Source organism: Adiantum capillus-veneris, chromosome 28 (genome assembly GCF_014529385.1).
Source record: "Adiantum capillus-veneris isolate H3 chromosome 28, ASM1452938v2, whole genome shotgun sequence".
Taxonomy (NCBI): domain Eukaryota; kingdom Viridiplantae; phylum Streptophyta; class Polypodiopsida; order Polypodiales; family Pteridaceae; genus Adiantum; species Adiantum capillus-veneris.
Genome location: NC_140958.1, coordinates 128,149,705 through 128,174,465, shown reverse-complemented (window position 1 = coordinate 128,174,465; position 24,761 = coordinate 128,149,705). Strand labels below are relative to the sequence as shown.

The window sequence follows — 24,761 nt, the reverse complement described above, 5'->3', positions numbered from 1 at the left end:
GCCTCTTATAAACTTTCCAAGTGAAACTTAGTAAGTTCTCTACTAAAGTTTCCACATTCATAGTCGTGTATATCAAACCTTCACCACATCACTTGCATCAAACCAAGAGGTAGATTAGTGTCAAAAGGGATATTTTTAGGATATTGTCACCTACCTCCCATCACTTTTGCATTGTGCACGATTAGAAAAAATTTTGTAAACTTCTTTGCATAGGATTTTACTTCTATACTTGTATAAAAATTTACCCATAAATGTCATTATGTATTGAGTAAATGGGCATGGCCTCTTGTGGTGATACTTTCTATGGTACCAAACATAAACATGCTTCAACCCATAGACAATACCCACTAAAACTGGTGATTTAATGGATTTCAAACTCCTGTATTTGCTCCTTCATTTGACTTGGCATGTCTCTAGCTCATTGTGTTAATTACATACCTACTATCACAGCACTCCAAGAGATGATATGCAAGGAGGAGAAAGAATCACATTTGCTAAACATGTCCACAAGAGCACCACACATTTCCAACACAATCTTGAGCACTTATATCTCACCCTTCACAAGCATAGCCTTCTTACCAGTCCCATCTACATGATGATGTCTTTGATTTTATGCATCGCAAGGACCGCTTTTGGCTTTCCATGCTTACTCCATGTTGCATGCATGGTCACTAGACCATCTACACTCACTTCTAAAAATCATCTTTTGAGCAAGATCGGGCAGATGGTACCTCTAAGCTTTGAATACAAACCTAAGCCAAGCCACAAAACAGTTCACCTAGGAGATGACAACCATTACACTGAATGGACAAGCCTCAATCCCACCATGACTGATTGCCAATTGAACATGCTTCTGACTTAATGTGTTCACGAGATTCTATCAAAGAAAATCACACAGTCCTCTCATCTGCACTCTAAGAAATATGTACTACTAGAACGTAGCAACCAAGCTGTCTGGCAAAGTTCGTCGACACTATACCAATACCTATTTGTTGCAGAATGGAGCAACTTACATTCCCCAAAAAAGTACCTTCAAACATTTGATGAGAACTTCCAATGCAAAGAGCCTTCATTCTCGTTCAACGTTAATTCGTTTCTAGACAAAGAGCACAGAGCTCAATAAACTTGTTCACATTGTATTCTCAAGAAACTTGTCCACGTTGTATTGATGCGCCAAATGGTAGCATTAGAAGAAGAAACTTTGTGTTCTTTATAATAACATGTAAACCATGAGGACCAAGAAATTATGAAACCACTCAATGTGATTTACATTCAAAAAACAAATCATTAAAGCATGGAGAGAAGGCAACATGAGGTGACCTTCAGACTACGCAGTCTCATGTATCTTGGTAGAAATTCACATTGTCAAACACCAATATTTCACCATCTCCATGGCCCACGAGAAATCAAGATAATGCATGTAGACTGTACAATTTGGTGAAGATACTGACTTTAGCTAAAATTATACTAAAAAGAGCTTTACACAGTATCATGTGGGCCATAGCAAAAAGGTGAGCATCATTGTTGACCATGACAGAATCCACCTGATTCATGGCCACTACAAAAGACGACACCCAAAAAATACGTGATTAAGGTGTCACAATGAGCATTGACATTTTCCAGACTTCTCTTTGCCATTCCTGCCTTTCTGCCAATCACAAAGCGCCTTCTTGACAATTGTACAACGGGCTGTGAGCTAGTCATTATAAGCCCACTAAAGAATAAAGATAATCTATTCATCCAGCAACGTTGGAGCAGCTAGTGGCGGCCCAATAAGCTATGCAGCAGGAGGCCTTAATGTTGGGTCATGTGCAGAATCGCCATCAATCTCTACTACTTCCACAGGGCAAGGAAGGGTAACCTGGTCCGTAGAGGTATCTACTAACCTTCCCTCTCCCACACACATAGATGCAGTTGCACATGCTGCAGCTTCAACTTGACACGATCCAGAGTCATCGCTCTTCAAGTTGTTCGATGCCGCCTGTGCAAAAAGCCACACCAGTTCTCAAAATCAATCCCTGCTGTATTGATCAAAATATCAACAAGGAGGATTATTAGAGCTTGGCTCACCAGTAATCTAGAAGGTCCTAAACTTTCAAGGCTGCATGCATGTCGCTCGGCCGCACTAGAAATGTCCTGCTTTGATTCTGAGAGTGTATGTTGTGAGCTGCTTTCTGAGGGGGAAGGATGATGGCTGCCTGATTTTGATTGTCCATGCGTCGGTGAAGCTGGCACAACTGGAATACCTGGCACACAAGCCTTGTATGCAGATGAGGATCTTGAAGAAGGCTGACTTTCAGAACCTGGGCTTGGAGCTATTTGAACAACATATCCAGGCATAGGCTGGACGGCAGAGGGATATTGAGCATAAGGCCTTTCTACATGTGAATGTGAGCTTATGGGCTGTCCGGTAAAGGCTGCATAATGCATATATGGATTGCCTCCAACATCACCAGGCCTGTTTCCAAATACTGGAAAAGCCTGGAGGTTAGGATGCATATGGTATGCAGAAAGAGGGGGCGCAAGAGGCATGAATGGTGCCGGTGTAAGCAGGGGACGTGGATGGGAATCGGTTTGAGGAGCCGATATGGGCTGCTGGACAGGCAGAGGGTAAGGGAAAGCTGTTGCGCTCATCATCATTGATGGGTCCATGGCCATCCATGGAGAAGATGCTCGCAAGCGTTGCTGAATTTGACTTTGCAATTGCTCTGTTTCATTTTTCAGTGCTGCTTTTTCCTCACGAAGCTCGTTCTTCTCTTGGGTTAGCTGCAAATAAGATCATGAGTGAACAAGGATAAAGATATTCTCTAAACACACTTCAGCCTCCCGTCCAGTCGCCTTGTTTAATAAACTACAGAAGCACAAGTTAGAAAGAAGGCAGACATACATCACGGGACTCGTCAAGGAGAGAGGCATGCTCTGTTTTCAGCCGCTTAACTTCATCACGAAGATCCTTGACAACCTGGACACTTTCACCCAGAATGGTGGCTTTGTCGTTCTTTGGACGATCTGGATCTGGCAGCACCATGCAAATACTATGGCGTTGGCGTCCTTGATTCATTACCTTACCAAACATATACAAAATGCAGAGGTGCATAAAGTTGAAACATACCTAAAGCACTGGCTAGTTCCGTGAATTGCTCATTCAATTTGTCTCTACGTAATTTCTCACGATCTGCCTTGTGAAGCCGTCTGGCTGACAGGCGATCTCCATTTGCAGAGCCTCCAGGAACAGGTCTGTTGAATTGGATAAACAAGTACTTCCTGAGATATGTATTATGAAGAAAATAAAGGCCTTTGAAAAAAAATACATGCCAACTTGAAAACTAATTGCATAAGAAGGATTACTGCCTGATGGAACATCATTCTCAGCTCCTATCATAGTCATAAACTATGGACACCCTCCCCCCCGGGAACCCCTTTTTCTCGGGGCTTCCACCATAGCTCATGTTTCACATGAGTGTGAGAAGGAACCGAATATTGAACACACTTTGCAAAACTTAGTTCAACATACTCGATGGCCATGTCTGATGTTACCACATAGGACAAGCTCCAAATGGGACGAACTGGACTCGTTAGATAATCATGGAGGTGTAAGGACGTTGATGTAAGTGAATCCATGTTTTTGTTTAACTCTTTATGTAACAAACTTGGACACTCCAAGTCAAGATTCTACCGCGACACTACAAGTATTCAATTCAAAACAGTTCACAGTTCACAATTGATTCGACACGGGCCGGCAGAGTTCCATGCCTAGAGATATTGGCCCCAAAGATTGGCGCCCCTTTCGGTATTTCTTTTTGTAGTAATCTGTTGCACAAAGTACACGGAGTGGATGGGTCACACTCTCAGACTCTGCGTCCAGATGCTCTGAGAAGTGAGAACCCAAACCACGCTTATAAAGAGTTACAAGGGATGCCAAAAGCAGAGCCCCAAAAGCTGTCCATAAAAAGCATTCACAAAAGTAAAGCAATTTTTCGCACAAGCTCTCTTGCTTAGTAAAAATAAAGCAGCTTAAAAAAATTAAAGTTCTCTATCCTTCTTGCCTACGTAAAAAGGTTGCTTTTTAGTACGCATCTTCCCATCAGCTGTCCGTACAGATTTCCGCAGAAACCGCCGCAGTTTCCGGAATTGTCTGTACGCTGCACTGCCACGTGTCACTGCAAGTCTGCTGCCACGTCATCATTTCAACGGGCAGTGAGTGTGTGTGTACCAAGCAGCCACGTCACCAATTTGTGACATACCCCCCTCTTGAAAGCATTGTAATCGCCCTCGATTACGCCTACAAAACAGACAGAAGCCATAAACTGTCTTAGCGGACACTGATTGTTAGTACCGACGCACTAGGAACACACATCTAGCACATGTACCAATCGATAGTCACATCACACGACATCACAGGACATCACTTGACATCACAGGACATCACATGACAAATCACATTCAAAATTCATTCGGATCTCACACCATGATTTATCGGCAACGCAATTAGCAATCGCATCTAGAACCACTCAGGACCTCATAGATGCCCGATGGACTAATCCTTATTGCAACCATGTCTATCGAGATCATTCATACCAAAATGTTGTAGTCATTTCGTCTATCAGTTCCTGCACTTAAACAAGTCAAGTACAAATCAATATCATATTATCGGGAATTCCAGTTCATAAAGTCATACAGCAGAATATTGTCAGCTCACAGTATCCCTGAAACTCAAAGAGACATCAGCGACTTTAATATCAAAAATCGAGGCAATTTGTTGACAAAGGAGCGGAGCAACTCCCCTCTTGTGCATACCGCTACATCAAATTCGCCCAAGCCAAGTTCAGGGTTCTATTTAGAATAGACTATGCTAATCCAAAAGCTTCAAGGTAAAGATCACAATTTGAGGAGTATCTGCTAGGTCCTCCTCCTCCATCGACTTCACATCCAATGCAGGATAGTTCTTGAATTTAACCAAGAACCGCCTTATCACTTTACCCTTAATCTTTCTGTCTTTATGTGCCAATATCTGTTCTGGAACAAGGATCTCGTCGTTTTCTTCCACTTCGGGTTGCTCATCACGCTCCCCATCTTCGGGTACATCGCCTTTAAAAGGCTTCAAGAGACTCACATGAAAAGCATTGTGAATTCTCCAAGTGTCGGACAGCTTTAGTCTAAAGGAGACATCATTTATCTTTTCGGAAATCTGGAAAGGTCCGTAGTATCGTATACTAAGCTTTGGAAAAAGCCTCTCCTTTCCCTTTTTTCTTTCTCAGGCGTGCCTTCTCAAAACGTAAGAGCACCCAATCGTTCTCCTTCAATTTCAAATCGTGACAATGACGATCTGCTGCCTTTTTCTGTCTTTCTTGAGATTTCTGCAAAGCCTCGCGGACCTTGGCAAAAGTGGTGTCCTAGTCACGCGTGTACTCATCAGCTTCAAAAATCTTATCTTTCGTGCTTAGGAAGGGTGGAACCTTCACAGCACCTTCAATAATCTCAATTGGCGCATTCCCTGTCGAAGAGTGTATCGTGTTGTTGTAGGCAAATTCCACCAAAGGTAAGTACTTTTCCCATTGAGTCTTCTGATCCGAGATGTAAGACTTCAATAAATCTAGTACCACTGAATTTGCAATCTCAGATTGCCCGTCAGTCTCTGCAGGTGGAAAGATGACGAGAACTACAACCGCGTGCCAATGTTCTCCCAAATTGCCTTCCTAAACAAACTCGTGAATCTAGGATCCCTGTCGGAGACAATCTTTTCGGGCATGCCATGTAATCTGAAGATCTAGGCCACTAATAGTCTCGCTCAGTGATCTGGCTTGATTGTTTTCTTCACTAGAATGAAATGAGCTTGCTTGCTAAATCTGTCAATAACAGTCCAGATACCATCGTAACCACTCTTGTGTTCTCGGGAGATCAAAAATGAAATCCATTGCAATACTTTCCCAAGGGCGGGTGGGTATGGATAAAGGCTGTAACAATCCCTGTGCTTTATGCCTGTCAAACTTGACCTTCTAGTATACCAAGCAACTGCACACAAAATCATCCACGTCCTTCTTGAGTCTCGGCCAAAAGAAGTATCTCTCCACACCTTTCAAGGTGGTAGCTATGCCGCGGTGACCCGTAAAAGGTGGACAGTGGCATTCGGTCATAACCTTTTCCCTCAACAGCTGTGTAACGCACAACATGGTTTTCCTCATCAAGTAGCCATCCCGAATGGAATATCCTGCTACTATCTCCCCATTCCGTATCCGAGTGAAAATATCTGCAAAATCTGTATTTGTGGCATATTGATCGACCATATCCTCGAAGCTCCTATGATGAATCGCAGAAATAGCCAGAACTAACGACTTCCGGGACAAAGCATCCGCCACCAAATTCTTATGTCCCTGCACATGGACAATCTGGAAGTGAAACTGTGACAAGATGTTTGCCCATCGCATCTGCTTTTCCTATAGCTGCTTCTATGACAAGATGTAGCGTAAACTCTGGTGGTCTGTGAAGACAGTAAAGTCCGCTCCGAGTAGGTAATGCCGCCACTGAGTAAGAGCATGGATAACAGCCAAAAGCTCTTTCTCATAAATCTGTGCTGTCAATTCTGGCCTTGAGAACAATCGGCTCTGTAGGCAATGACATGGCTTTCATGCATTAAGACCGCACCCAGACTAAGACCACAAGCATCACAATATACTTCAAATGACTTCTACAAATCCAACAAAGTCAAAATTGGTCCTCCGGGAAGGGTGTAGCGACGAAGGTGAGAGGCTCACTAGAATTGGAGCTGATCTCTTTAAATAGCTGATTCGAGTGTTAGAAGTTTACAGCTACCGGTGATGTGTTAGTTCAAGCAGTAGAACTGGAAAAGGAGATAGAAACTGAACTGGAATACATCTACTGAAATGAGAAACAGACTGAAGTACTGAGAATGATGTTCAGATTCAGATTCAGATTCAGATTCAGAGAGAATGAGTACAAAGTATGTATGGCTGAAGTACACTGGACTGATGTATTTAGGATTACAGATAAAGATGATGTAGCTCAAGAACAGCTCGAGAACTAAGGATTATGAATCAAAAGCTAAGCAAAAGTACAGCCGACAAATGCCAACCCGATTACAATGTAATGGGTCCTATTTATATGCCTTGGGAGTTACTATGGTAACTACCGTGGTAATTACTCACTGATCCGCTGTTCGTCTCACAGAAGCCGGTTCCCACCCAGTGAGACTGTCTCCGCCATCTACACCCTTCCCTCCTTGAATTTTGGCGAGATTCCAAAATTTCTACGAAAAAATCCACCGTCTAATTCTTCTGGAATTTTGCTCGTTGAGTGCTTGACACCCCTATAGTTGTAGTTCTAGGGGCATTCAGCCAAGATACACCAAGTCGGACTGAAAAAATCCACCGTCTGATTCTTCTAGTGTTGGGTTGTTGAGTGCTTGACACCCTTGTAATTGTAATTCCAAGGGTCGTCCATCCAAGTGACACCAACCCCTGAGTAGAAAAATCCAACGTCTGCTGCGGAAACTGCTGGAAAAATCCACCGTCTGATTCGAAGACCGGCGGAAAAATCCTTGCCCGAATTCTGAGATGGAACTACCCAGTATCCTTCCACTGAACCCACTTCCGTTTACGCTTTGGCCTGGATGGCGCCTGAGAAGTCCTAGTGCCAGCATTCTCCTTCTGAATAAGCCTGTACATGGCCTCCTGCTCAAGCTGATCCTGCCTTTCTGTAGACATCTCGATTTCATAAGGCGTGAGAGGATGATAAGTTTTGGTGTCGGGATCATAGAGCGTGCGTCTGCCTTTGGTGAGCCGAGCTCTTGCCACTTTATGACAACGCGAGGGATCCATCCTTCTGGAAGAGGTTGATTGGCTTTGATCCGAGCTTCAAAAAGAATCTCAGCCATCTCTCTGTACTGTGGTCCTAGGCCTGGTCTAACCATAATGTCCTTTTCAGGCACTTTAGAGGACTCAACAGTGAGTTGCAGCAGTTGGTTGGTGATCTTAGTGAGGCCTCTGAGCTGAATTTTCCACTGGGCCATACACAGTTTGATCCTCTGCACCTCATCTCTCAGCTCCTGGAGATCATTCAATTGGAGAGCGTCGTTGAACAGTGTTTGCCAGGTTTTCCATTCCACAGTCGATCGCTCATACCAATCCTGAAGATCATCAGTAATCTTGAAATATGTGAGCCGATCGGCTGGTTCTAGATGTTGAGGGTAGAGTGCTAGAAAAAATTTTGGCAACTCTGTCTCTCTTGTTGATAAAGCATACAAGAGAACTAGGGAATCAAGCACAAATTCCAAGAAGTTAAGGATAGCTTGGTTCTCTTGCTGCATCATCTTTTTGGTTACTTTAACCAACTGAAACAGTCGCCGGAGAGCAGTTGCATGTTCTCCCACTAACATTCGAGTTTGAGGTCCCTTGCTGGTGGCAGTATGGTCTTCAAGAATAGTTCGCACCCTTTGATCCAGAACTCCACTAGCAATTTGCATTTGCACTAAGACCTCTTTCAATTGATTCCTGACATCCTTCATGCATTTATATGTCGGCTTGTTCCCCAACAAAAGCTCTAATTCCATGGCCAGAGGGCGACAATCTGCAGTAGACTGCCGTTGCCAATGTGGATTGGTTATTCTCTCTTCAGCAATTAGTATCCATTCAGGCACCCTTTCTAACAGTTGTATTGTATTGGGATACGTAGGCAATTGGCAGGCCTCTTGATCATGGAAAGCAGCTGATTTCCAATGCTCAACCATTTCCTTGGCGCCGACATATAGTCGCTGAAAGCGCTCCAGATCAGAGATAAGATCATCATCCCCCAGATACCGCCTAGTTATAGGAGCCTGCTGATGTCTCAATCTCTTGTTCAGCGTGATGAGCTGTAATGAGTGTTGCTCATCACCTGTTGGTCCCTCAGTCACTTCTTTGCCTTTCCCTTTAACATCCCAATTGTGTTGTGACTGGTGTGCCGGTGGATTCCCAGTGTTGCTAGGTTGTTGCTCTCCTAACTGCTGATTACTCGACCGCTGCCCTTCATGCTGGTCTAGCTGGTCTGCCTGTGACTGAGTTCCTCCAATAGGCCCTGTATCACCAATACCAGGTTCTGAAGGTGGAGATGGAGGAGAGGCATCATCATCATCATTATGCCCTTCGTTTGGTTCATCCTCCTCCTCTGCTTCTTCTTCCTTCTTATCCTCGTCTTCTTCTGGTGTTCTGTTGTTCAATCTATTCAAAGATAGCTTGATTTGTCAGAGCACTATATTCAGAAATTTTATCTTGCAAATCACTCTACATCGTCTCCATAAAAGACTTTAAGTTATCTATGTTGAAAACAGCATTGCCTGCTGGATTCAAGATCTCAGCCAGATTATTATAGATATATCTTTCTGTTAATGTGGCCTTCAGAGCATTGTGGCGAATCAGTAAAGAGTTGAACTCAACTCGCTTCATTCTCAGCATGGTTTCAAACCGATCAGCAGCTCGTTCAGCTTCTACCTTTTCTTCCTGCATGGTCTGCATCTCGAACTCTACCTTGGCTAACTTACTTTGTAACTGTTGAATAGTCCTATCTAACTGAGCCTCAAGGATAATGTGGCGCAGGTTCTGAGCTGCTCTCCCTTGCTCTAGCTTTTCAATCTGCTCCTCAGCTTCTTTAGTTCAGTTTTTACTTTATTCAACTCATCTTCTGACCCTGCAGCATCTAGCATTTGTCCCATGCAATTGACAATAGTATTCCATGATGACTAAATGAGTACTGAACAGCCATCATTAAATGTTACTAGGTCAGAGTCAGTTGGCTCATAGACTGTGACAGGAGCCACATAAGGTAATGCAGCATAATCAGATTTTTGCAATAGGAGACGTCCCTTGAGCGGATGAGTCTGCAGCTGTTGTAACCTGTCTTTCTTTGTCAAGTGCAGGGCTTCTTCACAGTATGGGATGAAAACTCTACCAAGTGGATTTGGAGAAGCTGGGCCTTTGTCCTTATCAATCTGGTCTGCTGAGTGCGCAGGATTGGCCCTTTTTGACTAATCTTGTCCAGTACTGGTGGTTACTGAAATCTGGCCTGCTGACTGGTTGATTCCACCAGTGGTCTGGTCAGTATGTTGTTCAGTCTGGCTAATTGGAATCCTTTCAATAGACACTGTTTTGATTTGACTTTCCAGCTGCTTCAGGAGAGCAGTGCTTTTAGTCAGTATCGTCCTTGACTTCTTTGAACTGCCAGCTTCATCTTGTATAGCCTTCCTTTTTTGTCCAGTGGGGGTTGACTGGCTTTCTGGCTCTTCTTCATCCGATGACAAGTCTATATTCCTGGATACTGGGAACGGGTTCTGGCTCCAAGCCATTCTCACTTGATCATGGGCGTTTGGAGCAGTTGCCCATTACAGAAACTGCCAAACATACCAAGCTTTGAATACACTTTGAGATTTCAGCTTGGCAGTTTGCTGAAGCACATTATGCGACAATATCTGGCAGAGGTTGATAGAGACTTTGGAATCCAATCTTTTTGCTAAAAGCATAGCAAAAAGTTTCTCTGACACATATGTCGGATTATTCTTCAAGCTCACAGCTTCAGCCACAAATCGGTAGGCAGTGGGAGCTTCCAATCCTGCTACTGGAATCCCTTGCGCACTGGCTTTCCTTTCCCTCTTGGCAACATCATTTTCCTTCAAAGTTGCACTGATCTGCTCTGCAGTTGCCACAGATGGCTTAGGCCCGTTTGGCATGCGGAATGCAAAAGCAATACTTTCTGGTGTGACAGACACCTTCTTGCCATAAACCACAGCACTGCCATCTTCAGCATTAAAAGAGTCCAGGACTTGCCTTATGATGGCTGTGTCAAACTCAATCCTCGTGGCTTGCAAAACCACATGCAAATCCCACAGTTTGAGTAGAGCCTTAGCTTGCTCAGTAAACACATAGCGCTGAATTTTGTTGTGTGGGATGAGTGGAAGAGTTGCCTTTGTAGCAGTAATAAGGGCTTGGATTTCGTCGATAGTCTCCTGCATCTTTTCTGACAGTTTCTTCCTATCCATGCACCGTGAAGATGATGAAGCAGGAGAAGAAGAAGATGACTTACTGGATTCTTTGAAACCATATCCACGTGTGGCTGGCAAAGACAGACGACAATCCACGGTCTCCTCAGAGGACGAGGTTTGCGGCTGCAGTGAAGAAACTTCAAAGCTCGGCGATGGTGAGTGGACAACAGAAGGTAAGCGTCGCGCAGGAGATTTGCGAGGAAAAACACCTACTCGCCTTACTGTTATAAGCGTTCGTGCCATAAAAGCTCGACCACTTACCGTTCCTAGACTTCTGTGCACCGCAAATGACGTGGCAGACATGCATTGGACAAGAATTTCGCCCGTCTTTGAAATGATTACCACTGATATTCCATTTGACATTTGGTTCCCTAAAAACTGATAACTTTGTCTCCACTTTTCCGGTCCTGGTATAAGCCTGGCTTGGTCGTGCTGGTACTGGTCTGAAACTGGCTCTGGAACTGGTTCTAGAACTGGCTGCACATGAAAAAGTCCCAAGATAGCTGATTCTGGAATTTCTTGGTTTTCAGCGCCCAGATCCTCAGTACCCTGTTCCTGGCAAGGCTCTCTGGCTTCTGGATAGTAGAGCTTGATTTTAGCTCCATTATACACCCCTGGCAGCAGTAATCCAGATAGGTCTTTCAATCTTACCGTGCTGTTGGAGAAAACCCAGTCCACTTCGAATGGTCCTACCCAGGCTATCTTTAGATTCGGCTTCTTAGGACCCAATTTGGACTGATATAAGAGTACCAGATCCCCTTTCTGAAACTCCCGAACCTTAATCCTTCGATCCTGCCAGTGTTTCCTTCTTTGCTGAACAATCTCCTGTTCCAGCATAGCTCGTTGTCTCAGTTCATCTAACTAGGTAAGCTCCTCCAGACGCTTCTTAAGATTGTGATTAAAATCTAACCCATATTCTACAGCCATTCTGAGACTTGGAATAACAAATTCCATAGGGACAAAAGCTTCAGTGCCATATACCATTCTGAATGGTGTTAATCCTGTAGTGACCTTATAAGCAGTCATGTATGTCCATAAAGCAGTCTGAAGCTTCAAATCCCACTGGTCTGGCTTTTCTTGCACAATCTTAGTGAGAATAGTCTTAATGGTCTTGTTACTGCTTTCGGCGATAATAAGGTGTGGATTTCCGATACTTGACTGAAAGCATATCCATAAGGATCTCCATAGTGTCATTGATGAAGTGTGTCCCTTGGTCCAACACAATCTCCACAGGACAGCCATAGCGGCAGACAATATTCTCAAATAAAAAGCGAAGAAAGGCGCGTCCCTTTCTTTCAATTGGGCCGACTTCCAAGACAAGCTCAAGGCGCGGTTTATGCCACCACAGTACCTAGCACGGTTGAAAGACGATTGGCGTAGTCTCAAGCAAAATGGTATGCAAGTTATGTTTTTCTCTAATCGTGTTTTGCAGCTCGGCACCCAATTACGCAAATTGGATGATGAGTGCAAGGAGGCTTTCATTTTCGGGTTGGACGACTATATCAGGTTTGATGTCGAAGTCCTCGACCCGATCGATCTCAACAAGGCGGTAGCGATTGCTCTCGCATAGGAGATGAAGCAAAACAAGGGAAAGCCCAAGGAAAACAAGACTTCTCCAAGTACCACTCAAATTTCTCAGAATGATAAGAACGGTAAGAATGGTATGAATGGTAACACTTCTAAACAATCTTCAACTAGTCTCTCAGAAAAGAACTCTCCTAATGAACCTAAGGGTAAAGCTAACACAATTGCTACACCTAAGCTCACTCCAGATGAAAAGGAAAAAAAAAAGAATTTTAGGAGGATACATCACGTCGGAAGAACAAAGCATTTATTCTAAGGAAGGTCGTTGTTTTCATTGTCACATTAAGGGTCACATAAAAAGAACATGTCCTAAGTTTGACTCTAATGAATCTAAAGAACCCATTTCCTCTGTCAATGCGATAAATGAGAACACGAGCGTAACCCAAGTTTCTCATGATCCTGGAGGCTAAGCGTGAGGCTCAACAAGACCTCCGCACTCAAGAATTGGTTTGACAAGTACTTGCCTCGAAGTCCGAACCAGCCAAAGATCGTGGGAGTCTCTCAAGTGGCGCAAGCCACGATGCGGATTCCAACAACCCAATCACAAAGAAGTTGACTTTCAGTAAGTATGATGATAAGATGGATGCTACGGTTATTCATGCTTGGTTGCATCAATTTAATGCTTATTTTGCGACAACTAAGAAGACAGGGAATAGCAAGGTTTTGATGGCAGCTATGTACCTTGCCGGTGATGCCATCAATTGGTACCACACATGGCAAGAGGCACAGTTACCCGCGCACCTAGAGGAAGCTGACGAATTTACGTCCCTTTCCTTCAATTGGGCTGATTTCCCAAACAAGCTCAAGGCGCGATTTATGCCACCTCAGTACCTCACACGATTGAAGGACGATTGGCGCGCTCTCAAGCAAAATGGTATGCCGGTTATGTCTTTTTCTAATGGTGTTTTGCAGCTGGGTATCCAATTACGCAAGTCGGATGATGAACGCAAAGAGGCATTCCTTTATGGATTGGACGAGTATATCAAGTACGATGTCGAGATGCTCGATCCAATCGATCTCAACAAGGTGGTAGAGATTGCTCTCGCACAGGAGATGAAGCACAACAAGGGAAAGCCTAAGAAGAACAAGACTTCGACAAGTACCTCCCAGACTTCTCAAAACCCTAAGAACGGTAAGAACGGTAAGACTGGTAAGAATGGTAACTCTTCTAACCAATCTTCCAACAGTCTCTTAGAAAAGAATTCTTCCAATGAACCTAAGGGTAAGGCTAACGCAATTGCTAAGCCTAAGCTTACTCCATATGAAAAGGTAGCACAAGGAATTTTAGGAGGATACATCACGTCGGAAGAGCAAAGCACTTATTCTAAGGAAGGTCGTTGTTTTCATTGTCACATTAAGGGTCACATAAAAAGAACATGTCCTAAGCTTGAATCAAATGAATCTAAAGAATCCTCAGAACCCACTTTCTCTGTCAATGCAATTACTGATAACACGAGTGTGCCCCAAGTTTCTCTTGGCCCTCCCATTGATGATTCTCTCATTAAATGTTATGGTCATATGTCGGGGCAGCGTTTTGTCATATTGTTTCACCCAGGTAGTATGCATGATGTGATCAATCCCTCTCTTGTTGAGAGAGCCTGCCTAGAAGTTAATCAGAAATCTCCTCTCGAGGTCTCTGGCTTTGTTCCCGGTATGGACTCTCTCATCACGCAAGAGTGTCTTGGTGTGTTGTTTGCAATTCAACAAGCTACTTTCCGTAGAAGATGTTTTGTCTCTCCTCTCTCAGGATGTGATATGATTTTGAGCATTCGATGGTTTCGTGATCTTAACCCTCTCATTGATTGGGAGGCTAACACTTTCACTCTCAATGCCAAAAGTGATTCTCCCATTGTCATTCGTGGAAAGGACATTGTTCATTCTCCCTCTCTCATTGCTAATAAGCAAGACAAGATTGAAAGGATTCAGGAGAAGAAGACTCTCTCAGTCTCTTCTTCTCCAAAGCATGACACACAGGATTTGCATGATTATGAGGAGCATGATGATAATTTGATTGACAATGATGAGCATGATGATTTGGATGACAATGACAAGCATGATGATTTGGATGACAATGACAAGCATGATGATTTCTCACAAGCATGATTAGTTGCATGAAGAAGATGTGATTGTTCACAAGAAGGATGAGTTGGTTGATGCTTTTTCTAGAGAAGCTAACCTCATTGCAGATTCGATCAATCACGAAGGATCGATCTTGGCTCTCGAGCTTAGGTCCAAAGCACCCCCTCAGGAAGAACCGATCTTGGCTCTCAAGCCTAGGTTCGAATGATTAGTACGCACGCATTGTTCGAGTGTTTCATTCGTGATCGTTTCTTGTATTTTCGTCGGTGTTCTTATGTGATCCCTTTTCCTAGGCATGACATATTGTACGTTGAGCACGTTTCACTCATAAATGAGAACGAATGTATGCGTATTTCTCATGAAAAGCTGAAAATATGCATTCAAGGAATCACATTCCATGTCTCTTCCTTGGCACGAAACAGTTTCAGAAAGAGCACAAGAAAGATTGAGCATCAAGCATAGGCATTTCCCATGTGTTTTGCCACAATTGATTGATTTAGATCAGAGAGACGAGATTGGATCTCATTGTTTGCATGTGTTTGATGAATGGTTCGTCACTCCGTCTCTGTGTTCATCTACATTGCATACATAGTCTTTAGAGAAAACAAGATTTTTTTCATTCACTTTACATGGTATGGTTGTGTTGGAAATGGTTTCACGAATTTTCAGCCATGGAGATTCTTGAAGAAGAAAGAAGCATGACTTTCGACGAAGTTGAAGCATTGAAGGAGCCACACGAGACTTTGTGTCGCTTTCGGCGCGGCCCAAAGAAGCAAGCGTTGCAGACCTTTATGAAGTTCAAGTACCGCACGACCCACACATCAGAGTGGGCCAGCGAAGAGTCCCTTCCAGGATTCCGAATGCTGTTGGCGATCTCCCTCGACGCCATACAGTTAGGTACCAGTACCTCACTTTGAAAAGGAGGGGATGTCACCTGACACATCCAACCCTATGTGTCCGTGGACAAGCTACAGCACGACAAGGGTTCAATCAGTCCAGTCGGCCTAGATTAGAAGTGATAAAGTTGTGAGTCTATTCGTAGACCGTGCATGCCCAGTCACTTAGTGTAGATGTATAAAATCCATCAGAATCCTTCGGGGGAATTTTCCAGTGCATTAGCCTATTTTACCTATTTTTGACATTTTTCACTTATTATTTTTAAGTGACTTTTGTTGGAAAGTAGGTAGGGCAAATTGAGTAAGTTTGTATATAAGCAAACCTAGACTAACACTAAATGGCAGAAGAGGCAGCAGAAGCTCCACCAATCAACAGGCAACTTCTCAAGCAAGACCCCCTTGGTGGTTCCCCCTCCAAGCAAGAAGAAGACCACAAGCCTAGCGTTTTCATCCACTAGCGCCAGCAGTAGCAGATTCAGTTAGCGTTTTCATCAACAAGAAATCCAACGTTTTCAGCCATCTATAGCAGCGTTTTTCAGCATTTGCATCATCGCCGGCAATCTGCAAACACCAACGTTTTCAGCCCTGCCATTGCCAGTAGATCCCCCATGCCTAACGTTTTTGGTCCTAGCAAGAACAGCCTCAGTTTTCAGCCTTTGGACCATTGCAGAAGGTGATTTTCAGCCATAAAAGACCATCAGTTTCAGCCCTACAGTAGATGCATATTTTCAGCCCTAAAGACCAGCAGAATCAGCGTTTTCCTTAGCGTTGTCGGCGACAGCAGATTTCAGCCCATAGCGTTTTTGGACAACAGATAAAAGATTGCAGATTTCAGCCCTTAGGTCGGTCTCGTCATCACCATCGTCATCGCCGACATAGCCTAGACTTGCTATAACCAGCCTGTTAACTTCAAAAAGGGCGGTAGACTTTACTTCAAACCTTGATTTAGCTTTCACCCATTATTAGTCGTCTATTCTACCTGTGCTGTAATGACACAAGAGAGGGGAATGGGATACAGATGCTAGAATACAGATTAGAATGCATCTGTATGCGAGTCAGACACCAGATTGGCCCCTAAATAGGCGCCCCTTTCGGTATTTCTTTATTCTTTAGAAGAGGGAATAAAAGCTGTGGTTCCCTACAAGCTGCCCCGCACAACCTTGGCTGGATTTCAATTGTTATGGCTTGATTTCGACAACATAACTGTACTAGGACCCTTCTCAATCAGTATTCCCACGCATTGGATGACTTTCCCGACGCATACGGACACTTTGCAAAACCTGGCGAGAATCTGCAGCACGCTGAATTCTCTGTTTTCTGCCCCGAAAATGCACCAGATCACCTGTACAGCGGTCCCCTTGCGTCCCCGAACCTCCTGGGGGTATTAGGGTCCGTTTAGGGCCAAAGCCCTAAACCTGCAAAAATACACAGCAGGCTGTAATTCACTGTTTCGGACTCCGTTTTGCGTGCCGGTTGCATCCGTAGCAAGTCCTCGAGCTCCCGCACCTGTAGGGCTACTTGCCCTTTGAATCGGACGAGATTTCGCACGTGAAACTTCTCCGAATCACCTGTACCTGCGGGGCATTAGCCGCTAGCCAATCCAATACCTGTGCAAGAGGCTCTTGCCTCGGCAATCGCGCATGAACCCACACAACAGTACATTGGTCAATTGAAAAGCCCACTAGAGGGGCATAACCATAAAGAATAGGGGAGAGAGAGAGCAGTGAGAGGTATGTAGGTCATGACATCTTGCAGCTCACTATACATAGAGGGTAAGCCAACACTCCATTGAAGCTCTCCCACCTGTGACAGCACTCAAAAACGAGCTCACAACTGAAAATCACGTTTTTGCCTTCTCTTTAAGTAGTAAACTGGCCTCAGAGTTCCAAGTGTCACTCATTTGTGCATTTTCTCGCTTTAGACCCTCGGGTCTAAAAATATCTCACCTGCAACCTCTGTTGACTTGGCCACAGAGTAACAAAATGATCCCCATGTCAAACTGCACGTAATGACGCGAAGACATTTTGCCGTCCAAAAATAGCAGTCCCTAAAATTTAGGAGTTTCTGCCATTACATTCTTCTAAGTTATCTGACCCTCTTTGTACATTGCAGCCACACCCAGAACTGAAATGTAGCCTATGTAGCAAAGGATTCCGCTTTGGCTGGCCAATGACCCCACTTTGGCTAACCATAGTCCTTGTCCAATCTTAGTGCTCTTTAGCCCTCAGGCCTGGACTCTCTCTGAACAGTTCCACACTGGCTATGCAATGCAGGGCAATTAGATTTCCAAAGGGGTATTTCCAAAAGGTAAAACAAACGAAATTCTCCAAAGAAAGAGAAAATAAACAAAAATGGAATTGCCACTGGCTGGTGACATACCCCCTCTTGAAATCTCAAACGTCCTCGTTTGCACCTATGTCGTACATGCTTACAGTCAGCACTCGGATGTCCGGACACCGTGTCAACACATGTACGACACATACATGCTGACAGTGAACACCTCGTTGACACATGTATTGCCAGCGTGTGCACCCTGTCCCAATGACATAGTGGAAGCGTCACACTCTGCCATTGCTTTGAGTCCATAACTTTCCAATGACAAAATGGAAGCGTCACATTTTGCCATTGTCTTTTAGTACACGTTGGATCCAGTAACCTTTCGAGCATACCCAAACCGACAGTTTAAGAATGCAGTTACACATGTACTCTTCAATAGAAATAATTGTTGTACACTTGACAAACTGACAAGAAATACTCACTTAAACAAACTTTTGGACATTCCATAAGAGCAATTGCCAAACTGACAATCTGTACAGCTCTTACATTCATGTAACATGCACTTCATTTGAGCTCGCTGTAAGTAACATTTACATGATTTCTTTCAGAAGCCATTGTCACACTGACAATCCATGTAGCTCTGAGTCTCAAGGGGTCAAGGTAGGTTGCAAACCAAGGTTTTAAGTTCCCATACTTTTAGCGACTCTGCAAGTTCACTTTTTTCCATCCACTTGGCATCCAGAGGTGAATAGCTTTTGAACTTTACCAAACATCACCTTGCAACCTTGCCTTATCTTTTCTTTCTTTATGTGCCAAAATCTGTTCCGGGACCAAGATCTCGTCAAGTTCGTCGACTGCCGGCTGATCTTCAGCTGGCATATCTTCTGGCGCATTACCCACATAGGGTCTGAGAAGACTCACGTGAACCGCATTGTGAATCTTCCAACTCTCGGGCAATTTCAGCCTTTATGCAATATCATTGATTTGCATACTGAGCATCGCGAACAATCTTTCTCTGCTCTTCATCTTGATCTTTGAAGATTAACCTGTGATACCCTTATGCTGTCACTTTTATTGGGCTGAGAATTCTCTTTTTGACCCAATTTTGGCAACATAACTGTAGTAGAAACCTTCACAACCAAAAATCCACATATCCAAGTGATTATCCACGCATAATAGAGCACTTTTGCAAACCTATCCTGGAAATTCAGCACGCTGAATTCTCTGTTTTTAGCTCCTAAAATGCTCCAGATCACTTGTATTACTGTCCTCTAGCTTCCCCGAAGCTCTTGGGACAAAAAGGCATCAAATAGTTTCATGTGCAGTTGGAATAGGCTGTCTATCCTCTGCAGAGGAACCCTCTTCCTTGTTGCCATCCATCCTGTATCCAAAGAAAGACTCGTAGCCTTTCTCACCTATATCCAAAGAAAGACACTCGTAGCCTTTCTCACCTGTAAATCCAAAGAAAGACTCGTAGCCTTTCTCACCTGTATCCAAAGAAAGACTCTCGTAGCCTTTCTCACGTGTAAATCCACTCGATCTACTCTCAAACTCTTTGTGTTTTCAAGGTCATCCCAAACTCTCTGTGTCTTTAACCCAAACTAACCAAGGCTCACTTTTTGAGGAAAAAGTGATTTAATCCCGTCGATGGAACCATGTAACCGGCCTGTTAACTTCAAAAAGGGCGGTAGACTTTACTTCAAACCTTGATTTAGCTTTCACCCATTATTAGTCGTCTATTCTACCTGTGCTATAATGACACAAGAGAGGGGAATGGGATACAGATGCTAGAATGCATCTGTATGCGAGTCAGACACCAGATTGGCCCCTAAATAGGCGCCCCTTTCGGTATTTCCTTATTCTTTAAAAGAGGGAATAAAAGCTGTGGTTCCCTACAAGCTGCCCCGCACAACCTTGGCTGGATTTCAACTGTTATGGCCTGATTTCGACAACATAACTGTACTAGGACCCTTCACAGTCAGTATTCCCACGCATTGGATGACTTTCCCGACGCATACGGACACTTTGCAAAACCTGGCAAGAATCTGCAGCACGCTGAATTCTCTGTTTTCTGCCCCGAAAATGCGCCAGATCACCTGTACAACGGTCCCCTTGCGTCCCCGAACCTCCTGGGGGTATTAGGGTCCGTTTAGGGCCAAAGCCCTAAACCTGTAAACATACACAGCAGGCTGCAATTCACTGTTTCGGACTCCGTTTTGCGTGTCGGTCGCATCCGTAGCAAGTCCTCGAGCTCCCGCACCTGTAGGGCTACTTGCCCTTTGAATCGGACGAGATTTCACACATGAAACCTCTCCGAATCACCTGTACCTACGGGGGATTAGCCGCTAGCTAATCCAATACCTGTGCAAGAGGCTCTTGCCTCGGCAATCGCGCATGAACCCACACAACTGTACATTGGTCAATTGAAAAGCCCACTAGAGGGGCATAACCATAAAGAATAGGGGAGAGAGAGAGCAGTGAGGTATGTAGGTCATGACATCCTGCACCTCACTATACATAGAGGGTAAGCCAGCACTCCATTGAAGCTCTCCCACCTGTGACAGCACTCAAAAACGAGCTCACAGCTGAAAATCACGTTTTTGCCTTCTCTTTAAGTAGTAAACTGGCCTCAGAGTTCCAAGTGTCACTCATTTGTGCATTTTCTCGCTTTAGACCCTCGGGTCTAAAAATATCACACCTGCAACCTCTGTTGACTTGGCCCATAGAGTAACAAAATGATCCCCATGTCAAACTGCACGTAATGACGCGAAGACATTTTGCCGTCCAAAAATAGCAGTCCCTAAAATTTAGGAGTTTCTGCCATTACATTCTTCTAGGTCATCTGACCCTCTTTGTACACTGCAGCCACACCCAAAACTGAAATGTAGCCTATGTAGCAAAGGATTCCGCTTTGGCTGGCCAATGACCCCACTTTGGCTAACCATAGTCCTTCTCCAATCTTAGTGCTCTTTAGCCCTCAGGCTTGGACTCTCTCTGAACAGTGCCACACTGGCTATACAATGCAAGGCAGTTAGATTTCCAAAGGGGTATTTCCAAAAGGTAAAACAAACGAAATTCCTCAAAGAAAGAGAAAATAAACAAAAATGGAATTGCCACTGGCTAGTGACACTTGCATCAGTCCATGCATTCAGTTTGTACCAGTTTGTGCAATCATAAGTAGACCGCTCTCGCCATAGAGAGTGGGGCCTTCGGAGGAGGTTTTACGTCTCTGTTGTCGTATTCTCTTCTCTCTCTATCTCTCAGTCTCATACTCTTGCACGCACCATGTCCGTTCACTTTGTTTATGATCATAGCACTCTCATTAAGAACGGAAGGCTCTCCCTTCCATAAGAACAAAAAGGAACCTTGAGCACAGTTCGGAGCACTCATCTTGAGCAAAGTTCAAACATTCATTCCACTGCACCTTACACATACCCATCTTCATCATCCATTTGGTGTTGCTCTCACCACTCCTACCGCGTAGGGGTAATTCATCGCCTTGGTTGGTTGGTTCAAGCAACACTCTCTCTCTCTCTCTCTCTCTCTCTCTCTCTCTCTCTCTCTCTCTCTCTCTCTCTCTCTCTCTCTCTCTCTCTCTCCGCTTCAACATCATCAACTATGACATGGTATCGGAGCTTTGCACTCAATGATCGTAGAAGCAGCACGCGCACAAAGAGAACGAGATCACGACCGCCCGCCCCCTCTCTCGATCCCTGTGCGGAGCAACAGGGGCCTAGCATTTTCTTTTTTTCGACTTCTATTTCTACTATTGTAATTTTAAACCAAGAGACCAACGTTTATTACCATTGTTGTGTAACTTGCATAGTTATCCGGAGCGCGGAACGGGAACGGCGACGGGATCCCCGCGGAACGGTGGAAGTGCTAGGGGTCCGGAACGGGAACGGCGCGGAACGGGAGGTATAAAAAACACCCAAATAGTGCATTTTTTAGCTCCTTGTGTTTAAATACAAGGAGTATTAGAGTGCTTTGACTCTAATACTCACAAAAAACTCGTTTTGAAGACCATTCAACCTTGCTATGACTAGATGATGAGAGAGAGAGAGAGAGAGAGAGTGAGAGGGAGAGGGAGAGATTTGAGAGATTGGGAGGGAGAGGAAGAGAGCTTGAAGGCTTGAAGCCTTGAGCCTTGAGAGAGTGAGTCTTGAAGGGAGAGATCTTGAGAGTGTGAGAGGGAGAGAGCTTGAGCCTTGAGGATTAGCTTGTGGAAAGAAAGGGGGAGGGGGGTGCATTTTATGAGTCCTTGAGGCCTTGCACACTTCAAAAAGAAGCCCAAACATTCACTTCAATTTTTGCCAAATTTGTTTGTAGCCGTTGGCCGTTCCAAGGGCATTCCGGAACGTTTCGAGGGCGTTCCGGAACGTTCCGGAATGGCCGTTCCGGTTTGCACTGGCTACCCGGAAAGTCTGACGTTTCGGAACGTTCGGGAAGGGAACTGCCCCCCCGGAACGCCGGAACGGGGGCTAGGGGGCATTCCCCGGTAACTCTGTGTGTAAGTTATGCCACCTACCACGATCTCTCTCCCAACAAGAAGCTCCTGAAGCTGGGAACTTGGCAAAGATTTCTCTCAACCCACTAGCAATTGCCCGTACCCCGTCCCAACAGGTTCCTATATGAACACTGTTGTCACATGCGCATTGCACTAGAGCCAGCTTCTGCTACAGTCTAGCGTCACTCATAATTTAGCTTAGGATTAGCCTGGCACTTTGTGAGCCTCTAGCAGGACGTGCATGCCCAAGCAGGCCGTAGTTGCATACCCTCTCTTGCACAGTACAAGTCAATTCAGCATATAGGCATGTGAATAGTCCCTTAAGTTACTTAACATTAATAAGTGACTTTTTAGCAGTATTTTCTAGGATCGTGAGGTCATTTTAAGCACTGCTCGACCCAGCTTGATTTTTCCATATAAGTGACACAAAGCAAGTCACTTCAAAGGCAAGAAGAAGTCACTACCCTCAGTACCCAGTACCCAGCGTTTTCAACACCACACTACCAGCGTTTTCAGCCCATCTCCATCAGCGTTTCCAGCCTTAACTCTCCAACGTTTTTTAGCATCCGCATCAGCAATTTCAGCCTTCAGTACCTTCACAATTCAGCATTTTCAGCGATAGCAAATTTAAGCCCCTATCGCCAGCCAAGTTGCAGATCCAAGCCATTAGCCCTAGCGTTTTTGGCATCTCAGCCTTAGCCTCGCAATACCAACTTCCAAGCATCTCTAGCAAGTACCCATCAGCATCGCAGCATCTAGGATCATTGTAACAGCATTGTGCAAGTAATAAAGCAAGTACTTGCTCTGGCAACAGAGCAAGGGGGCCCTTGAGGGTGGTTGGGACCCAACATGCAATGTCCTCTCTCTCTCTCTCTCTCTCTCTCTCTCTCTCTCTCTCTCTCTCCTTCATTGTGTTCAGTTCAAATTCTCTTTTAAGAAGAAGTAAAGCAACCTTGTGTTTGTGCAGAGTACTAGATCCGAGCTAAATCCTTAAACCCTTCCGATGCACCTGACAGCCGTCCCCCGTTGCTAGGGCCAGTTCCCATTGTGATGTTATACTTCTAAATCAATCTTGATGAGAGAGAATCCTTTCTATCATTGGCTAAGGTGAAGAAAGGTTTTGCACACCTTTTAACAGGTGACAAATGGGCCCTAGTCTGATGGTCTTGAGTGGTGAGTCTCTATGAAGTTTTTCTGCAGTTCAACCTATGTAAAGAGTAGCCTTCAATCTCATTACCCGTATCATCAGACAAGTTGAAACGTGTTTCATGAACTCTCCTTGGCAAGAAAATTTTCCCTTGCACAAACTTTTCTAGTTCTGACTCTCCACTTGGGAGTGTACCAGTAAGTTTCAGGCTTCTAGCTATCATGCTAAGGAGACAGTTCTTGAATCCACCCCCCTTAGTTGTTCCTCAAATACACAAGGCGAAGGTGACAACTGTACAACATCAAGAGCCCCCCTTTCATGAGCCCATTTTCATACTACGACACCACTTAACTAGGGACTACGACACCACTTAACTAGGGCAATCTCATTACAGTGTGATAATGTTTTTATACAACTACACAAAGGCTTGGACTACCAAATTTAATTGCCTCTGCTCACCTTGCTTGATTTTATGGATCAAACCAAAAAAGCTCTTACTGAAAAATTTGAAGTCAATATTTCCATGAAGAGCTGTTGATCAGAATCTAAGGAATGAGAACAAACCCGGAAGGAACAAGAAGGTGCACATTAGCCGGATGCGCGGAGTCCCAGCATTCTTGGAATGCAGGTGGATCAGTAAAATCTGGGAGAAACGGGTGATGGAGAGGTTGCAAAAAGGAATCGCAGGGGGCGGGGGGCTCAGTCTTTGCAAATTCCTGCGCCAGGCAACTCGAGAACGGTTCGCTGTGCTCCGGAACTGAATGCAAGCTACTGCTGCTGTTGTCACCTGAAACAGCCATCAAAGACCTAAACCAAAGGCCATCTAGTTAACGCCTGCACAATCTTTGAACAGGGTCTGCTGCTTCCAGTAACGCCCCCATGTCGGGACTCGACGCAGCACAAATGGGTTCTCGATTTCGGGACCCACGAGGCTCCCGTAGCTTTTCTGCTGATTACAACGAGACCAAATGGGGCCCTCGCAAGCTTCACGATTTCTTAATCTCCTTTCTAATCCTTTTAAAAAAGCTTCTCATTATCAATGTTATCCACAATCACACCTTTCACACCTTGACTTCTTTTGTTCCATCAAGCCCGAGAGTGCCATGATTGTTTCGGCCTCTGTCACACAAATCTGCCCGGACGTGTGTGAGGATGAGGGGGCAAAAGATGATTGGAAGAAGACGTCGTCCACAGCAGCAGACCCCTCGCCCATCGCTACTACTTGGCGGACATCCACAAAACAAG

The 24,761-nt window shown here is 44.6% G+C and overlaps 1 protein-coding gene across 1 annotated transcript; it reads right to left on the bottom strand.

Moving 5' to 3' along the window:
* Window positions 1-1,433: 1,433 nt before the first annotated feature.
* LOC147421293 (uncharacterized) lies at window positions 1,434-24,499 on the bottom strand. Its single transcript, XM_086503922.1, has 5 exons — window positions 24,081-24,499; window positions 3,113-3,237; window positions 2,888-3,015; window positions 2,071-2,766; window positions 1,434-1,981 (listed from the first exon to the last, which is right to left on the bottom strand). The coding sequence occupies exons 1-5, from the start codon at window positions 24,314-24,316 to the stop codon at window positions 1,778-1,780; spliced, it is 1,389 nt and encodes a 462-aa protein (XP_086360048.1). The 5' UTR covers window positions 24,317-24,499; the 3' UTR covers window positions 1,434-1,777.
* Window positions 24,500-24,761: the final 262 nt, after the last annotated feature.

Excerpts from the sequence above, each read along its gene's own strand:
- LOC147421293 (XM_086503922.1), bottom strand. The coding sequence starts at position 24,316 with ATGGCTGTTTCAGGTGACAACAGCAGCAGTAGCTTGCATTCAGTTCCG. Across the intron at positions 3,016-3,112 it reads GGAACTAGCCAGTGCTTTAG|ATCCAGATCGTCCAAAGAAC; the intron begins GTATGTTTCAAC and ends TGGTGCTGCCAG. Across the intron at positions 1,982-2,070 it reads TAGGACCTTCTAGATTACTG|GCGGCATCGAACAACTTGAA; the intron begins GTGAGCCAAGCT and ends CTTTTTGCACAG.